At 34.1% G+C, this 16,679-nt stretch overlaps 1 protein-coding gene across 1 annotated transcript in view; it reads right to left on the bottom strand.

Annotated features, from left to right (window-relative positions):
* Positions 1-947: 947 nt before the first annotated feature.
* LOC129748226 (uncharacterized) overlaps positions 948-16,679 on the bottom strand; it is a 28,836-nt gene continuing 13,104 nt past the window's right edge. The window contains exons 4-5 of the mRNA XM_055742749.1: positions 2,418-2,497; positions 948-2,068 (exon numbers count right to left, since the gene is read on the bottom strand). Of these exons, the coding sequence (XP_055598724.1) occupies positions 1,014-2,068; positions 2,418-2,497 (1,135 nt within the window). The 3' untranslated portion in view covers positions 948-1,013. The remainder of the gene's footprint in view (positions 2,069-2,417; positions 2,498-16,679) is intronic.

Here is a 16,679-nt window from a genome sequence, read left to right as displayed (position 1 = left end):
GACGATTTTTTGACATGATTTTGATGATTCATAGTTTTAAATTGAATATTTCAACGAACGGTTATTTGTAGAACAAATACAACAGTACTTGAGTGGTATTCTTTGGAGAGTTCGAAACTTATCGCAGTGTGAGGAAGGGCATCTCTGTCTCTTCTTGACCGGATGCAGACGTTACAGAATCGTTGTATGAAAATTATCCTCCTCTAACCAACTTCCTTACTTTATTCAAATACATACATTTAATTTTCTATATTAAGCATTATTGGAATAAATTGTAGTTTTTATCTTGTTTATCGATCTCTTAAAAAAATCTTTTTCCACTGGGATGTTTTAAATTCAGTTTATAGTATCGCACCATTCCTCCGCGTTATGTGAATATTTTTAGGTTCTCAACATAAGTAAACTGTGAACGCGTTTAAATTTTTTTTGTTATTATTTTTTGCTGTCAGGCATACTAAGAACAAAAAGTGTCCTTTACCAGGGGCTCTTTTGGAGCCTTTTTATACCTAAAAAAAGAATACAATTGATCTTAAAACTGGTGCAGTACGGACGATTTTTTTATTCACAGTATAACATTTATGTTTTATTTTTTGAAGCTTTCTCCTCAACTCTGTTTTATCTCTTCTATCAAACTTAGGATATTTTATTCTCAAAAAACAGCCCAGAATGTTGAATGTTGTGAAATAGGATTTTTGAGACTACCAAAATACCAATTTTTACTCCTGTTTTTCTGTTACTTTTAGCTGTAACTTTTGTCAACTTCTTGTCAAACAGTTTTCATTGGTATGGATTGTTGGATTAACATGTTTTCAAACATTTTGCGCAAAAAGTAAGCTGAAATAATGATTGGATATGTTTTTGTTTTTTTTTATGCCGATTTAAGGAAACCCAGGATGGATTCATCTAGAAAACCAAAAAAGTTTCTTTCATTTATTTGAAAACAACTCTTTACAAAACTACTTTATTGAAAAACAAATCTACACTGTTGTTCGAAAAAATTAACGATAACGATTTCACACCATGGTGTTAAGACCAATGATCGGTTGACTTTTGCTTCTCGCTCGATCGTCCCACTTTTTGGCAGCATTGGCCACATACCCGGGCTTGATGGGCATATCCGGTTCGTCCCTTATCGGTTGACTGTGGTAGCTGCTCTTCTTAACGGGATTACTTCTTGGCGGTGTCTCCCGGCAGTTGGTACAATTTGAGGATCCCGTTCGGGATGAACTTTGCCCAGGGGATGTCGTTGGCTTTGCTGGAGGTGGTGGTCTCGGCCTGGACATCATCTTAACAACATCCTGGTCGAAGTTATCGGCTGGCACATAAGTACTTCTCCTCGAAGGAGAAATTTCGTCTACAAAGGATTCGTTGTCATGGAATGGTGTTGATTTTGGTGAAGGTTCCCTGGTATGAAGGTGTTGCCGGCTGGAGTACATGCCGGCATCCCGATAGTCTCTCCGGTCTCGGTAATCCTGTTTTGGCAAGTATTGGATTTCTTTCCCAGCTATTCGACGACTCTCTTCGTAGGGAGCACGAACATGAGCAAACACCGGGACCTGAACTGAAGGATAAACTTTCCGCTCGACTACGACAGACTCCATACTATGGCGGTCTGCGTTATCCCGGTCCATATAACTCTTTCTCCTTGGTTCAGCTCGTTCCAGATAACCCTCTCGTTCCCGATCAACCTCACTGCGTCGTCTGTAACTGACCCGTTCTGGTTCATCCCTTTCCCGATAGCGCTCCCGCTCCATGGCTTCATCGAAACTTCTCCGATCCGGTCCAACCATATCCCGATACCGGTGGTCCCTGGAAATAGAATAAATCGGCGTTTCCGTATCCGTCGATACATCTTTCCTCAGCATATCTTTCTCGGTCTCCGAAGCTCTTGAAACCCCACCCATCGAGCTGCTATCCGTCTGGGTCATGTGTGCCGTCATTCGGGCCAACGGATCGGCCAGGTCAATCACGAACAGAATCGCCACCAGGAACGATAAACAGCCCAGTATGATGGCGTTGTCATGGAGGTCCGGATGTACTTGGTCTATCGAGGCGAAAACCAGGCCACCTGAAACGATAATAAAAAATAACAAAAGCAAAAAACGGTCAGGTGAGCGAAAATCGGCCACGGTCAACACGTTATGTTTTGGCAGGCCCCATCCGGCGTAAATCAAATTAAGATAACTTTTCCATAAACCATTCGAGAATCAAACGCTTTTTTCAATTTGATGACCACCAAAGAGCCTAGACTCGTGAAGGAAAAACAACTGCTTTCGTTCTAAGTGTTTTCTACTCTGCTAATGTTTTTTATTGAAGGTTGTTGAACCGAACTCCCGATGGTTGTTATGGAATCGGAATCGAGCGACCTTGCTGGAGCAGTCGAAATCGATGCGAAGCGCACAGGAACAGGAACTTACCGGCAGCGAAAAACATTAGCGCTCCCAACGACAGGACGATCTTTTCGAACAAAGTTGGGCGGGATTTGGCATCAACGCACCTGGAAATAAATAGATAGGAATAAAATCATAGAATTGACATTTTATTTTATTATCGCTGGATGTAGCTAAGACTTCCCTAGAAATATTTTCAACTGTGTACAAAATTTGTCAAGTTTATCAATCAGGTTTAGTAAATGATAATCCAAGGAATACATTTCATTGAATTATTTTCATTTTTTGCCTCGCATAAAGTTTACATTAGTTTCAAAATCTGAAGTTTTTAATTTTTCTTATGACAATCAGTTCGGTCTGCTCGATGTTAGGACATTTGTAAAAAAAAAATAGATTAGAAAAATTGGGAAAATTTGGACTCATGAGCCCAAAAATTTAATTCGGCAAATTTGAGAACTTTTATTGAAATCTTAATTCGATAACAAATACCTATTAAATAATCCTCTTTGCTGAATCATTTTACAATATTTTGAGGACGTGCATCTCAATTAAATCTCCAAAAACTTCAAACCTTACAAAATAGGTTTTTGAAGAATATCCACAAGCTTCCTTTACTTTACCAAACAGACTTATTTACTCAACTAATTCCAATGATATTTTACCGCTAGTAGGGGAGATGAGGGCATAATGGGCACCTTAAGGAAAATGCTTATTTAACCATAGAGAACAGCTGTAATATGTGAATTACATCATTGATTCGTGTTCCGACACTCAAAAAGTCTATTGTCTAATTGGATGAAACTTGAAAAAGTAGATAAAAACGTTTAAAGATGCATTTTAAAAAATTTTGCCGAAAGCTGAAAACCAGTCACTGTAGAGGCATAATGAGAAACCCCCCGAGGCAGTATGAGCACCATTAATGAAGGCATAATGAGCATTTTCTGCCGGGGAATCTAGCAGCGAATTCGACTCGATGAAGTCAATTGAGTAATAGAGCTACAGCTCAACTTGTATCGTCTGACGATTTGGCCTATTGGTTAGATGTCGGAGAGATAATCAGTAGGCTCGAGTTCGATTCCTGGTGGAGGTGATTTTTTTTTCTTCTTTTATCATTTATGATCATGATTGCACTAAACGGTGAGGCGTAGATTCATCAAACAAAGCAAAAACAAAATAATCTAGGTCTGTTTGTAGAATTCAAAGAATTAACACATGTTAATACATTATGTTTCTGGTGTTTTGTTTGACGGATGAAATTAATCATGAATGGTATGTGCAAAAAAAATCCCCTCGAACAGGAATCGAACTCGAGTCTACTGATTACCTCCCCGACATCTTACCAATAGGCCAAATCGTCAGACGATACAAGTTAAGCTGTAGCTCTATTACTCAATTGACTTCATCGAGTCGAATTCGCTGCTAGATTCCCCGGCAGAAAATGCTCAATATGCCTTCATTGAAAGTGCTCTGTTCGCCTCTAGTGAACAAATTAAAGTAAAAACGCGTTTTACAATTGATTAAAGTGAAAAATCAAGAATTTTATGATGCTGAAAATTGAAAAACAATGTGTAGATCATGTTGCAGTGCGTACATTTCAGATCAAGATGATTTAAAGGTCATAAAAGCTTATTTGGTGGTGCTCAAAAATTATAATATTTTCGTCACTTGAGAACCTTGCTGGTTATTATTTAATATTTCTGTAAATATGAAAAGGATATTTCTGTTTTGGTGAAAAATTAATACTATAGGTAGTACGAAACAAGTCCTCATGAAAATTTGTTTAAGAAAATACGTACTTATGTAGAAAAATGGACTTCTCATTATGCCTCGGGTGCTCGTTATGCCCTCATCTCCCCTACATGGGCCATTTGACCGCTGCAAAAAATTACTTTTCGCTCCCATATGTTTTTTCGATGCCTTTTGGGTCACCAAGCACCAGTGTAAAATTTGAGATGATTTGGTTGATTCCTGAGTTAGCGCAACGCGTTTCAGTTTTGTATGAAAATTTGTATGGAAGAAGAAATTTTGGCAAATTAAATCATCCAGAAATTTCAAATAGGCTTGAAATGAAATCGGTCTTTGATTTTTGGTTCCGACTATTCTTAAGCTTCATTTTTTGCTTCCGCGACAAGCAGCTAAGAATTTCATGAAAAAAGTTATAATTATTTCAAAATAAAAAATCGGAATCCATTAAAAAGTATTCAAAAATGGCAGGCTTCACTTGCTAGAGCTTTTAATAATAGCATGAAATGTTTTTGCAAAGGTTATATAAATCAATAAATTCTCTGAAAATGCAAAACAGTTTTTGAAATTTTTTATTTTCATCCTACTGTTACACAGCTTTCAAAGAAGCATTCAAAAACGATATAATTAAATAAAAGAATTTTGAAAACAAAAATTTTATATAGCATTGAATATATTTTCTGGGGTACAATTTAGGTTGGTGCTTTGTTCACATGAAATGTAATGCAAGAATCAAGGAACATGTTTCATCCAAAGTTATATTTTTTGGAACTTTCAGAACGTGTCTGGCGATTCTCGAATGAAAAACTTTGTTTTTTCATACAAATTTTCATACAAAATTAAGCCTCGTTGCGCTAATTCAGGACTGCATGGATCGCTTCCAAAATTTTTATTGCTATTTCTGGCAGCAAAAAAAAGTTATGGGAGGTGTAAAAATTCAAGAATTTGAAATTTTCATACAAAGCTTGCAGCGGTCTAAAAGCTCATTTAGAAAAAGCCATGTTCTAAAAGTTGATCGGTTTGGCAATATTTACTCAAAATCAATCATTTTTGCACTTATACCTCTATTCTCTGCGGGCCTTATATACACTGCCGGCCAAAAGTTTGGGATCACCCGCTAAAAACGTTCATATCTCAGCCGTCTTAAGATATATTGAATATCTTCTGGTCGCATTTAACATTGCAGATCTGAAGGGTTCATTTGAAAGCATAGGAATTGTTGTTTTTCTTAAATTCATTCAAACATTATATTTTAAAGTGAGAACCATAAAAAAATTACCTGAAATTAATTGTTTTTTGAAAATTCACACTTATGATTCTGAATTTTTTATGGTTATAGATTTAAAATATAATTTTTTAGTGAATTTAAGAAAAAACAACAATTCCTAAGCTTTCAAATGAACCCTTCAGATTTGCAATACGATGTTAGATGAGAAAGATATGAATGAGATAAATTTGCATGTTTTTAAAGGAATGATCCCAAACTTTTGGCCGATAAACCATACTAGGGGTGATCCCAAACTTTTGGACGAAAACTTAAGTGTCTATTTTATTAATTAAAAGTAAGTTCTTAAATTTTTGAACAAAATTTTTTGATTATGTTTTGAAAAGTATAGAAAAAGGATTCTAATGCAATTCAAATTTTGAAATTTGGTCCACCCTATCCCGAGATGATCGGCTTTGAATATTGAGTGCGAATTTTTGAAAATGTTCTTACTTTAGGTTAAGTTTTAGGTGCTAAACTAAAACATTATTTCTGAGAAAAATACTTCCGAAATAGCTATTGCTCATTATCTTTCAAATCAGATTAGAAGATTTGCAATATGTCCTAAGACGGCTGAGATATGAACGATCCAAATTTGCATGTTTTTAGCGGTTGATCCCAAACTTTTGGCCGGCACACAGTGGTTCAAAACCAAAAAAAGTGGGAAAAAATTATTAAAAAGCTATTTTCTTTAAGATTATTGGCGGAAAGTTGAAAAAAATAATAAATTAGAGTTTTTTTTTCAAAATTTGCTTTTTATCAATAACTGCTGAAACGGGGTTTAAGCTTTATACTAGGAAATTGAATATTTTTTCAATTAGTTATGAATATTTTTGTTAAAAGTAAGTATGGGCTCCTAAATTCCTGTATATTAGTTGGATAAATATTAAAACTGATGTTTTAAGGTGAATTTGCATATGTATCGAAGCAAATAATGCTTGGTTTACTCTGTATAAATACTTTAAAATTTGCATTTTTAAACCAAACAGTGTTCCACTCAATGACTTCGTATTCAAAATATAGCAAAAACTAGCAGCTGATTTTAAGATATGTTTTTGATGAGGCTTTCACCTATTCAACGGTGTATAATTTACCACGGCGATCGACAGCGCAAGCTTTATTTTTGCTTCCGAAAAATAAATAGAGTAAATAGAAATTTTTTGATCATCTAATATTGGGTTTTCAATCAAGCAAAACTTTATTAGTTCATGATATTAAGGACGTTTTTTATCTTCAAACTGTGAATAAGGTTATAATAAATCACTCCGGTATAAATATTTAGAAATTTTCTAAGATTTATATGCTTTTTCAAGTTATTTTGGTCTGAGAATAAAAAATCCTATTTTTAATTCTTGTGTTAAAGTTGTCGTTCATGTTTGTTTCACAGAAGGTGTATAAAAGGTCCTAGAAAATATCTAAATACATCATAACGTTCCTAGAATATTGGAGATTCGATTCCAAAATAAAAAATTTGGTTGTTGCTGACTTGAAAAATTTACTTTTTTCCGGCTTTTTGGGGATTTGAACCACTGTGCGGCAGTGTAATTTTTCAATAATTGTTACCGTCATTGTATAAAATAAACACAATAACAATTTTTAAAATTCAAAATAGTACGGTATTTGACTCATTATCTGTAAATTCCATCACACATTTTTCAAAGTTCTATGATTGGGTTTTGGTGACTACATATTATGGGTATGAAGAACATTCAAGCGGACCCTAGTTTTAATATTGAGGAGTTTGGATAGCCTCTGAAAAATAACAAAATCGTTTTAAAATCGTTAAAAATCACCAAAGCATATCAAAATCATAGTTTAAATTATACATTTACAAAAACTTCAACCATTCGTAACATAAATCCTATTTCAACAACGTCGTTTATCCATCCAAATTTATTAACTTTTGAAAATTATGAAAAAGTTTACTTTGTAAATTTTTCCAATGTTATATTGTTTCCAAAGCTTTAATAGAAAAAGGTATATTTATGAAAATAAAACCAAATCCAGATATATTTTAATTGGCATCTTGCTCTGTATTTATGAACATCAATAATGATATACTAGACAGAATTTACAGTTGGGTAGTAAAATTCAACTTGAACCGGTTTAATACTCACAAAAAGGTGCAATGATGGAAAAAGACTCAAATTCGTATTTCTTCGGTTCATAGAAGGCTTTCCAAATTCACTTATCAAATCGAGATATTAAAAAAAATTAGAAAGAGTTGAGTTGAGGTTGAGGTCCGTACTTTAAAAATCAATATTATGTATGATATGCCCAGAGTTCGTTGAAAAAAATATTCTTTCAAACGTCAAAAGCTTGTGAACGCTCTTGTTTCAACAATATCATTCTGGATTTTTTTTTTTAATTTGACATCAAATTTCTCTAAGGAATACGGTCAACTTTAAAACTTCGGAAAACGGGTGATAATTTTTTTTATAAGGAAACCATAAAATTGATTTTATGTCCACTGTAGTTACGCCACTTAACATTTGTGGGATGAATAAACCGATGAGATTCTAAATGCCTTTTGTATTGCGTAATATTCTTACTGTTTTTCAAATGGAGAAAATTTTGTAAAAATAAGCAAGTAACAAAAACGACTTATTAAGATGAATCTATACAGAGGTTGCCAGATTTTTTTCAGCACGTATCTGGGCCGGACAAATCGGGATTTTCAATCGGCTATTTCAAACTTGAAATTGTCGACCAAAACTCCAGGCAATATCAATAGCAAACTAATAGCAAAAAAAAAATACGATCGAAAAATGTCCGTCAATAGTGATCAGCAGATTTTAAATCGTGGCTTTCACAAAACCTTTATGATTATTTTTAAAAACTTGCTCAAAAATTTTCGTTGTGATTTTATTTGTTCGATTTGGCAAAAACGATGAATAAATCTAGGCATTTTTCAATAAAATCTGGGGAACCATGGCGGCATTTTTCCCAAATTTTGTATGAAATATCTGGCGAACCAGGATAAAACCGGTCAATCTGGCAAGCTTAATCTTTACTCGATGTGACCTTAGCAAATGTTTTTATAGCGTTTTCAAACTGGAGGAGGACTCCAGTTATTTTGACTCCTGGAAAATGTTACATGAGTTTTTTACTCTAAGGGAAGAATAATCTGCATAGGATAAAAATATCAGAAATAGAAAACAAATAAATATTTTCAACGCTTTCTACGAAAATACGTAACTTTTATACAACATTAATTTTAGCTATTTTTTATGTCTTCTTTTATGATGTCAAAGATGTTTATATTTTTTTCAGTTAAATGTTTTTAAATTTGTAGAGTTTCATTTTTTCTCAAGTATTGTTTCTCTGAAATTAGAAAATCTAGGCAAAAACTGGATTCTTCATTAAAAAAAGGACAATCAAAAGAATTGAAATCAGTTTTCAGTTATTATGGAGGTTTAATATTTTATCAGCTATCAATTAGGCTGAAACAAATATAAATTTCTTCTTTTGTTACTCCCCTCCAATCCCCACGTTTCGAAATCTCCAAAAAACCCAAAGGGAGGAATTTGTAATGTTTTAAATATCTTTTGTAAATTTCGAATAAAAAAAACAAATATCCTAAAGATTACAAGACCAATAAACAAATTTCAGAAGATGGGAGTTATTTCACCTTGTGTATCTTGAACTTTTTTTGATTTTTTGATAAAAAGTTACTAGATTTATAGGTTTTGTGCGATTATATAGCATGCAATTTTGTTGCATACAACTCGGTGTTCCAACTCCGAGTGACAAAAGAGGGTTTTGAAATTTGATCCGGTCTTTAATGACATCAGTAAAAAAAACCCGATTTAATACACTTAACAGTGGATTGGAGCCTTTCTTACAGATTGAAAACATTTTTGTTTTTATAAGGAATAAATTGTAAAAAGTCCATCGTCCATGTTTTAGATTCCGTTTGCTTTTCAAATGTTAAAGAATATTTTTCTGAAACCAATGTGTTTATTGAGAACAAACTATTATTTGTTTTTAAATATGAGACCCTCAGAACCAAAGGGTATAAGTGACAAAATGGTCGATTTTGAGTTAATGATTTCAAACGATTTCTCATGTTTTAAACTATAGTTGGTGATTTTTTCGTATTTTTAGACATTTTTTATGCACTTATACCCCTTTGGCTTCAAGGGCCTCATATGACTTTTATTAGAAAACGCTAATAAGGCATGATTTAGAAATCTTGGGTAGAAACGTTCAATTTTACTATTTTGAGATGTACATCTGAATGTATCCAAATTTTTATTGCAATATTTAATATCGATCGATGGATAATTTCTCATTCAATATTTCTATCACTTGATTAAAAGCTACTGTAATGTCAATATACAAAAAAAAGAATGAAGCATTTATTTAGTATTCAATACTTGAATTATCTTAAAATATTCTCTGTAACTATATCACTTAAACTCAAAGCTGCGAATGGTCAGTGTCAGACATCCATTATGTCATGCATCATGCAATACTAAGTTTCGGTCAGCCCTAAGCGACATATGCTTTCAATGTTATGACCAAGTTGAAATCAACATTTTGATTACTGCGACATTTTTTGCTCACAATAAAATATTTAATTTTCCAAATTGTTGCAAAAATTATTACATAAAATCCACTCCAACACAAACCCAAAATTAAATATAGAAGCAGCTAAGTGTGGGATTCGAGCTGAATGCAACATTGACATTGATGCCTGTCTGACTTTGTTGCATGGTATTCTATTCATTGACGACTTTAACCTTCCTTTTTTTGTTGACATTGACCACTAGTCGCTGACCAGGATCGAATAGAATTGACTGAAAATTACCAGCTTAGCTTAAATTACATCTTTCAAATATTTACTTTGTAAGATAACTTAAATCTTAATAGCAATCTGTTTCAATTCAAACATAAATTTCTTTCAGGTTTGAAAGATATCTAGTGTTAGGTGAAACTATTTTTTCTTTGTCTTGTGTTCAGCGAGCCTACACAAATGGTTTGAGCAAATTCGATGATTCCTCGACGATTGTTCCATTCAATGCTCGCCTACATACGATACAAGCAAATTTCGCGCGAACACAAACGATTTCTGGCGAAAATAGCAACAGCAACATCGAAAAACCACCTCCACCCTGGTTGGGGCTGAGTAAATGGCCTGAAGTTTGTAAAACAGCACCATTCACCATGCCACAGGGGGTGGTTTGTACAAAATATTTCGATCCCGACCGATTTTACTCAAACCGTTTGCGCTATCATTCAAGCAGTGCCATACACGATGCAAATCGTATTCACAGAGACAGAATTTCATCGCATTTGCACATATGTGGTGTAGTCTATGGCTCGCTTTAGACTTCCGACGCCCACTTTAACTGTATCCACAAGGCAAACAGGTTTAGACTTCCGGTAATGCCCCGGGGAAGCACTAGCTGCTTTACCACCAGCAGGTAGCCATGCCAAATCGCGACGCCGCATCCTCTCCCGCAGGCAACAAACTGCCTGACACGTGTACTGAAACAGAGTGATCGGGTCACCCATAACGTTTCTAAAGTTATTAGCAAGCCACAACAACACAGTCAGACACATCCGTTCTGTCTGCGCGGTCGTCGGCCGCACCAAAAATGAGCCTCAACTGTCACTACCATTGCCACCAGCCACCCGAAGCCTAGTAATTATACACTAGGGAGAGGAGCAGCGGTGGCAATTTCCGGCCATACAGCGGACCTGGGGTAAACGCTCATCATTCGCCCCAACGTGACATGAGATTTTCATATGTACTGACAATAAGACAACATGATGCGTGAGTGATTACTGTACAGTGTCAGTTTACTGCCCGCAACATTGCCGACATACACGAGCATGTGCATGATATCTGTCCGAAACATTATAAATCCGGACTGCAAAGCTTAATTTGGACTTGCGAGCCGTACAAAGTAACATCTTTATTCTCGCAAGCGAAAGCTTCGTTGATCAAAATACCCGTTATAGATTGTGTATTGAAGTTTTCAATGAATCTATTTCGATTACACGATTTGGAAAGTGAAACCAATATTTTGAATTTGGTTATGCAGGAAAAAAAAGGAATATAAAGTCTCATTTTAAAAACAAAATCGGTACTCTAGAATACTGTCTGAATCTGAATCCCTATCATTTCAGCCATAAATAATTCAACATAAAATTTTTTGAACTGAATCCATGACCTTATACCTTATAATATAAAATTTAAATTCTCATTAAATATCATAAATCCTAATCTGGATGTCTTAGTTTGAAAATATTTATGTTCATTTTGAATTTCGAACCTGGAATTTATTTGTATTTTATTTATTAAAACCTGAAATTGAAATGATGAATTCCAAATCGAAAATCGGAATTCTAATTTTGCATAAGAATATGAATTCGGGACTGAATAATCATTGAATTCAAACTGAAATTCTGAATTGAGAGTCTACACAAATTTGAATTCTATTAAGATTGCTTTGAACCACAATTGACATTTTGCCGTGTAAAATCAAGGCTAAAAATGATTAGAAATTTTCGAACAATATGTATGGGATTATTACAGATTTGATCGATGTTCTTATAGTTCAACTACAATTTTGATAATAATTGTAATATTGTTTTTTCTAATCAGGACATTTTTAAAAGTTTTTTGAAAAATCAAAACGGCTTTCGAAAATTAGGACATATCCTGAATAATCAGAACACCTGGCACCTCTTATCTCCATGTATAACATCAGAACAATTGTACTGCACGCACGGGTTTTTATATGCGAACCAGAGGTGCCAGGCGTCATGATTTTACAGGATTTGTCTAATTTTCAGGAGACTGTCCTGATTTTTAAAAATCGTTTAAATTTTTCTGATCTTTTAAAAATGGTATTCAAAATATCCTGATTTCTCCTGACTTTTGAGAAACTATCTCATGTATAACTGAACTTTAAGTATAATGATGAGAACATTAAACAAATCTATAACAAAATAATTCAACAGTTGACAATCTTTGGTTCCGATGATATTTGAATGATGTTTTCCGATATGAGCTGAAGGTCAGTCAAGGTTCTGCTTTATTAATGTAATCCAAGCAATTTAGTGGAGCCCCGAAATATCCTGATTTTTCAGCGTTATTGTTTTCAGTTATGTTAAATTTATCATTGTAATTAGCTTTGTCGATTACGTCGTTTTTTTATAATTTTTCGTCATTTGTGTAATTTTGATCATTTTAATTTTGTTTACCATTTTCGTCATTTGCCAGTTGGATCATGTTCATCTTTTTGCCCTTTTTTGTAGCCAAAATATGCAGAACAACAACAAAATAATTAAAACAAAGTTTAGTTTATCTATGTCAGATTGTTGGTTTGGACAACAACAACAACTTCTAGAAGAAGAAATATTTTTAAATTTTTTTGTAACAGATGAAACTTGATCGTTTGCACTTGGCCCGAGTTTGCACTTGCCCCGGTGTACCTTAACAGCAATGAAACTCAATGAAATTACAATACTCTTCAATATATTTTAAATATGCTAATCAAGAAAAGGGCTTATCATATCACAAAGTATCGAAAACATAGTTTACAATTTACATGTTTTCATAGCTTTGAAATGGCTTGAAATATTAATTAGTTGGGTAAAAATTAACGATTGACATTACACCAAGAACCCAATTTTCGAACCACATAAAAGTCGTAAAGAAAGCTATTTGTACCAGGCTGATGTGCACAGAAATTTTTCATCTTTGAGTGATTCAAGTTTTTGGCAGTCAAGGGTAAAACGTCTTTAATATACCCATGATTTCGAATGTAACTGGAAAGAAATGATGATTAAAAAAAATTCTAAGAATGCAAAAAAGGCAATCTGCAGTGGATCTATCAGACAAGTAATGATTTAGGCAGTAAAACAAAAAAGCCAACACAGAAAGCTAAGAAATTCTATTATTAACCTCAGCGACTGGTTTAAAATGATTTTTAAATGAAAACTCAATAGGCCATACCTTTGTAATGAACTACTTCTTTTTAAAGAATTTGCTGAAGAATAAGTAGATCTAGTACTGGAAGATCCTAATAATTTTACTCAAATTGTTATCAAAAAGAAAAAGGTTGAAGTAAGTAAATATTGCTTGTTGGAATGTTAATTGTGTAATCATGATTTAAAACACTAATCACGTAATATGTCAGGTATTTGAAGTTTTGATTTTGATAAATTGAAGAAGGTCGAAGAAGGATTTGATTATTTTGATTGGTTGTCATTTCCTCGGTTCATTGCTATAATAATCGGTTAAAATTCAAAACCTAGTGGAAATTGTCTGACTGAAAAACTTCAACAGTCAATGCAGTGGTCCAAGCTAAAGGTAGAGCAAATAATCATAGCAGCATCCTTTGTTACTGACGAGGTAGCTTACTCGACGTGGTTCCACCAATATTGCAAATAAGCAGAGATATTGATTGATGAATATACAGAGTCGAGTCAACTTTATAAGGATTTACCATGAAGATATGATACAGATAAAATGAACATATGTACGAGACAATTGTGGATGTGCAAACGAAAAATTATGTAAAACCCGAAAATGAAATATTTTGCATGATTTCTTAATTGATTTGAATCCTGCACAGATAGCAAGTACAATTCCTCTGTTTACATCAGTGTGTGGCTTCCAATGCATTTCGTTAACACTAAAAAGCACACTGATCTTGTTAACAAAGTACTTCTGAATGGTGGCAATGAATCCATAGCTAGAATAAACCTAGTTGGCGGTTCGATTCATTTTAAGTTGTCGATAGCGTTTCGATTTGGTTTGTAACAACAGGCAGACAGAATTCCGTAATACAACAGTTGCAGGGTCATTTTACTTCTTAGCTGGAAAACATCAGCAAATCTATGATGAGATTGTTCGCCACGCACAAAAAAGGCAGGAATCCTTTGTTGCATAATCCATACCTACCAGTTGGCTATTCGGTGCTATGATAGCACTGCTATCGAATAAATTCTACATTTTGTCCGTGTTGAAGAGTGGCAGAAAAGCATTCCGTTGTTAAGTGTTCTGCTGTAACTAACTTTAAAGGAACGGAAGGCAAAATCCAGGAACAGAACCGTGAGCAGGCGCGTGATGGCTGTATGTGAGGTCATCCTATCACTTATCAGCAAGCATTTACTGGGTCATTTGACTACTGCAAACTAGTAATTGGCTGATTTTTTCAGAATACGTTTCTGAATTACCGATCGCTTCTTCGCGGTTTCCAAGCAGCAAATGTAAATACGTTACACTCGTTACTTTTGAAGATGCACGGTTAGCTAGAAAAACCCATTATTGAGATGGAATTTATGCTTTCAAGTTTCAGTCTGTTCAATGTCCAAATTGGAATTGAATTTTAAATTTTACCTATATTGAATATGTAATGAAAGATCAATATAAATGGGCAAACCTTGTGTTAAAAAAATTATTTGATGAAACAGACAAAGCTTATTAACGGTTTTATTTCCCTTGCATTTATTGTTTTAACATTCATTAGGTAACTGACCAAGTGAGCATTGGAAGCAAAGAAAATAACAAATATTACCAAATTATAAATTTTGCTTCTATTTCAGTCAGGGGCCGTTCACATACCACGTGGACAACTTAGGGGGAGGGGGGTGTATGGAAATGTCCACGCTTGTCCACGGAGAGGGGGGTAGGGGTTTGGGACATGTCCACGTGGACATACTTATTGTTTGAATCTTAAAATTACAAAGCTTTCCAGTTCAAGTTTAAACAATTATAAACCACTTGAAAGCAAGTAATAAATATGATAATGAAGAAATTTAAAAAAAATTAAATTATTTTATATCAGGTAATGCTATTTCTTTTTTTTTTAAATCAGCCATTCCAATAACAAATAGGCAAAAAGTAGTGTTTTCTAACTGTCAAATGAGTTTTTGAAAAAAAAAAAAACAATTTCAAATCTGTCCACGTGAACATCCGGGGAGGGGGTTAGGGGTTTGCCAAATGTCCACGCTTGTCCACGGAGGGGGAGGGGGGTGTCAAAAATCTCATTTTTTTGTCCACGTGGTATCTGAACGGCCCCTCATCTGAATATCACGAAGAAAATAAGTAATAATGAAGTAACTCGATTTACGATTATGGATGATAATTTCTATAACACAAATTATTCTATTTTATCATATTGCGCATGTTTGAGTAAATAAGATTGTTATACTTTCTATAAAAGTGTGAGTTTCTATGTGTCATTTAAAAACGTACGTTGTATTACATGGAAAGAGTAGAGGAGGAGATGAATGTAGTGAATAGTATGAATAATCAGAATAAAATATAAAATAAAAATTCATCACAACATGCAATAAATATCTGATATAAAGAATAGATACTTGCAGATGATTTACATCAGCGTAAAGAAATATGGATACGCCAGTAAAAACGAAAGGAATATACGATCCGAAAATATGAGAAAGAGAGAGAGAGAGAAGTAAATAAGGACATGTCTCTTATTCGATTGTCATATCAAAACATTTTAGATTATAAATTCTGAAAGCATATAAAATGATTAACAAAAAATAAGCGTGTGAGAGGAATTGAGATGGTTTGATTCGTCCGCCCGCACGCGTCCCTTCGTCGTTATCTCCTTCACAGAGCAACCTTTGCTTGCGGATATAGCGTTTAGCGAAACATCGAAGTAACAATCGCTTTCGTACCATGCGATGTTGGCCACAAGTACTCAAGACTGATTCCTTTAAACTCGGGGTTGTACCCCTTGGTGAAAACCATAGTAAATATAACTAATTGAAACTAGGCTCCAAATTTTTTGAGATGGTTCGGCGAAAAGTTGAACCAGAAACAACTTAGTAAATTAATTGGGCTTCCATAAATATTATTTTCCTCCTACACAATCAGCTATTCTGAGTGGGAGTGAAAGTTGTCGTTCCTCACTTGAACGCATCGTTTGTGTAAGGTAGTGAGCGTGCACATCGTGTAAATGACGTCATGTATAACTTGACGTCATATACACGGTAATTTTGATTTTAGTGATTGCTGGTTGTGGCTAGCAAGCCAAATGGCCACGTTTTTTGGAGTGATGATTTTTGATATTTACTATGAAAAAAAAAAAATTCAAACTATTTTGTATTTTTTTCTTTCTTTTATAGGTTGAAGAAGAAAAAAAATCAAATTTTTCAAGATAAAAATCATTTTTATTGTACTGCTCAGTTTCACAAAAACGTCGAGAACAAAGTTTACAAAAATTCACACAAATACACACAAATACACAGACATCATCAGAACTCATCGAGCTGATTCGATAGGTACCTAT

This window comes from Uranotaenia lowii, chromosome 2 (genome assembly GCF_029784155.1).
Source record: "Uranotaenia lowii strain MFRU-FL chromosome 2, ASM2978415v1, whole genome shotgun sequence".
NCBI lineage: Eukaryota > Metazoa > Arthropoda > Insecta > Diptera > Culicidae > Uranotaenia > Uranotaenia lowii.
The sequence above is the reverse complement of the archived record's forward strand: the minus strand, read 5'-3'. Positions and strand labels throughout refer to the sequence as shown.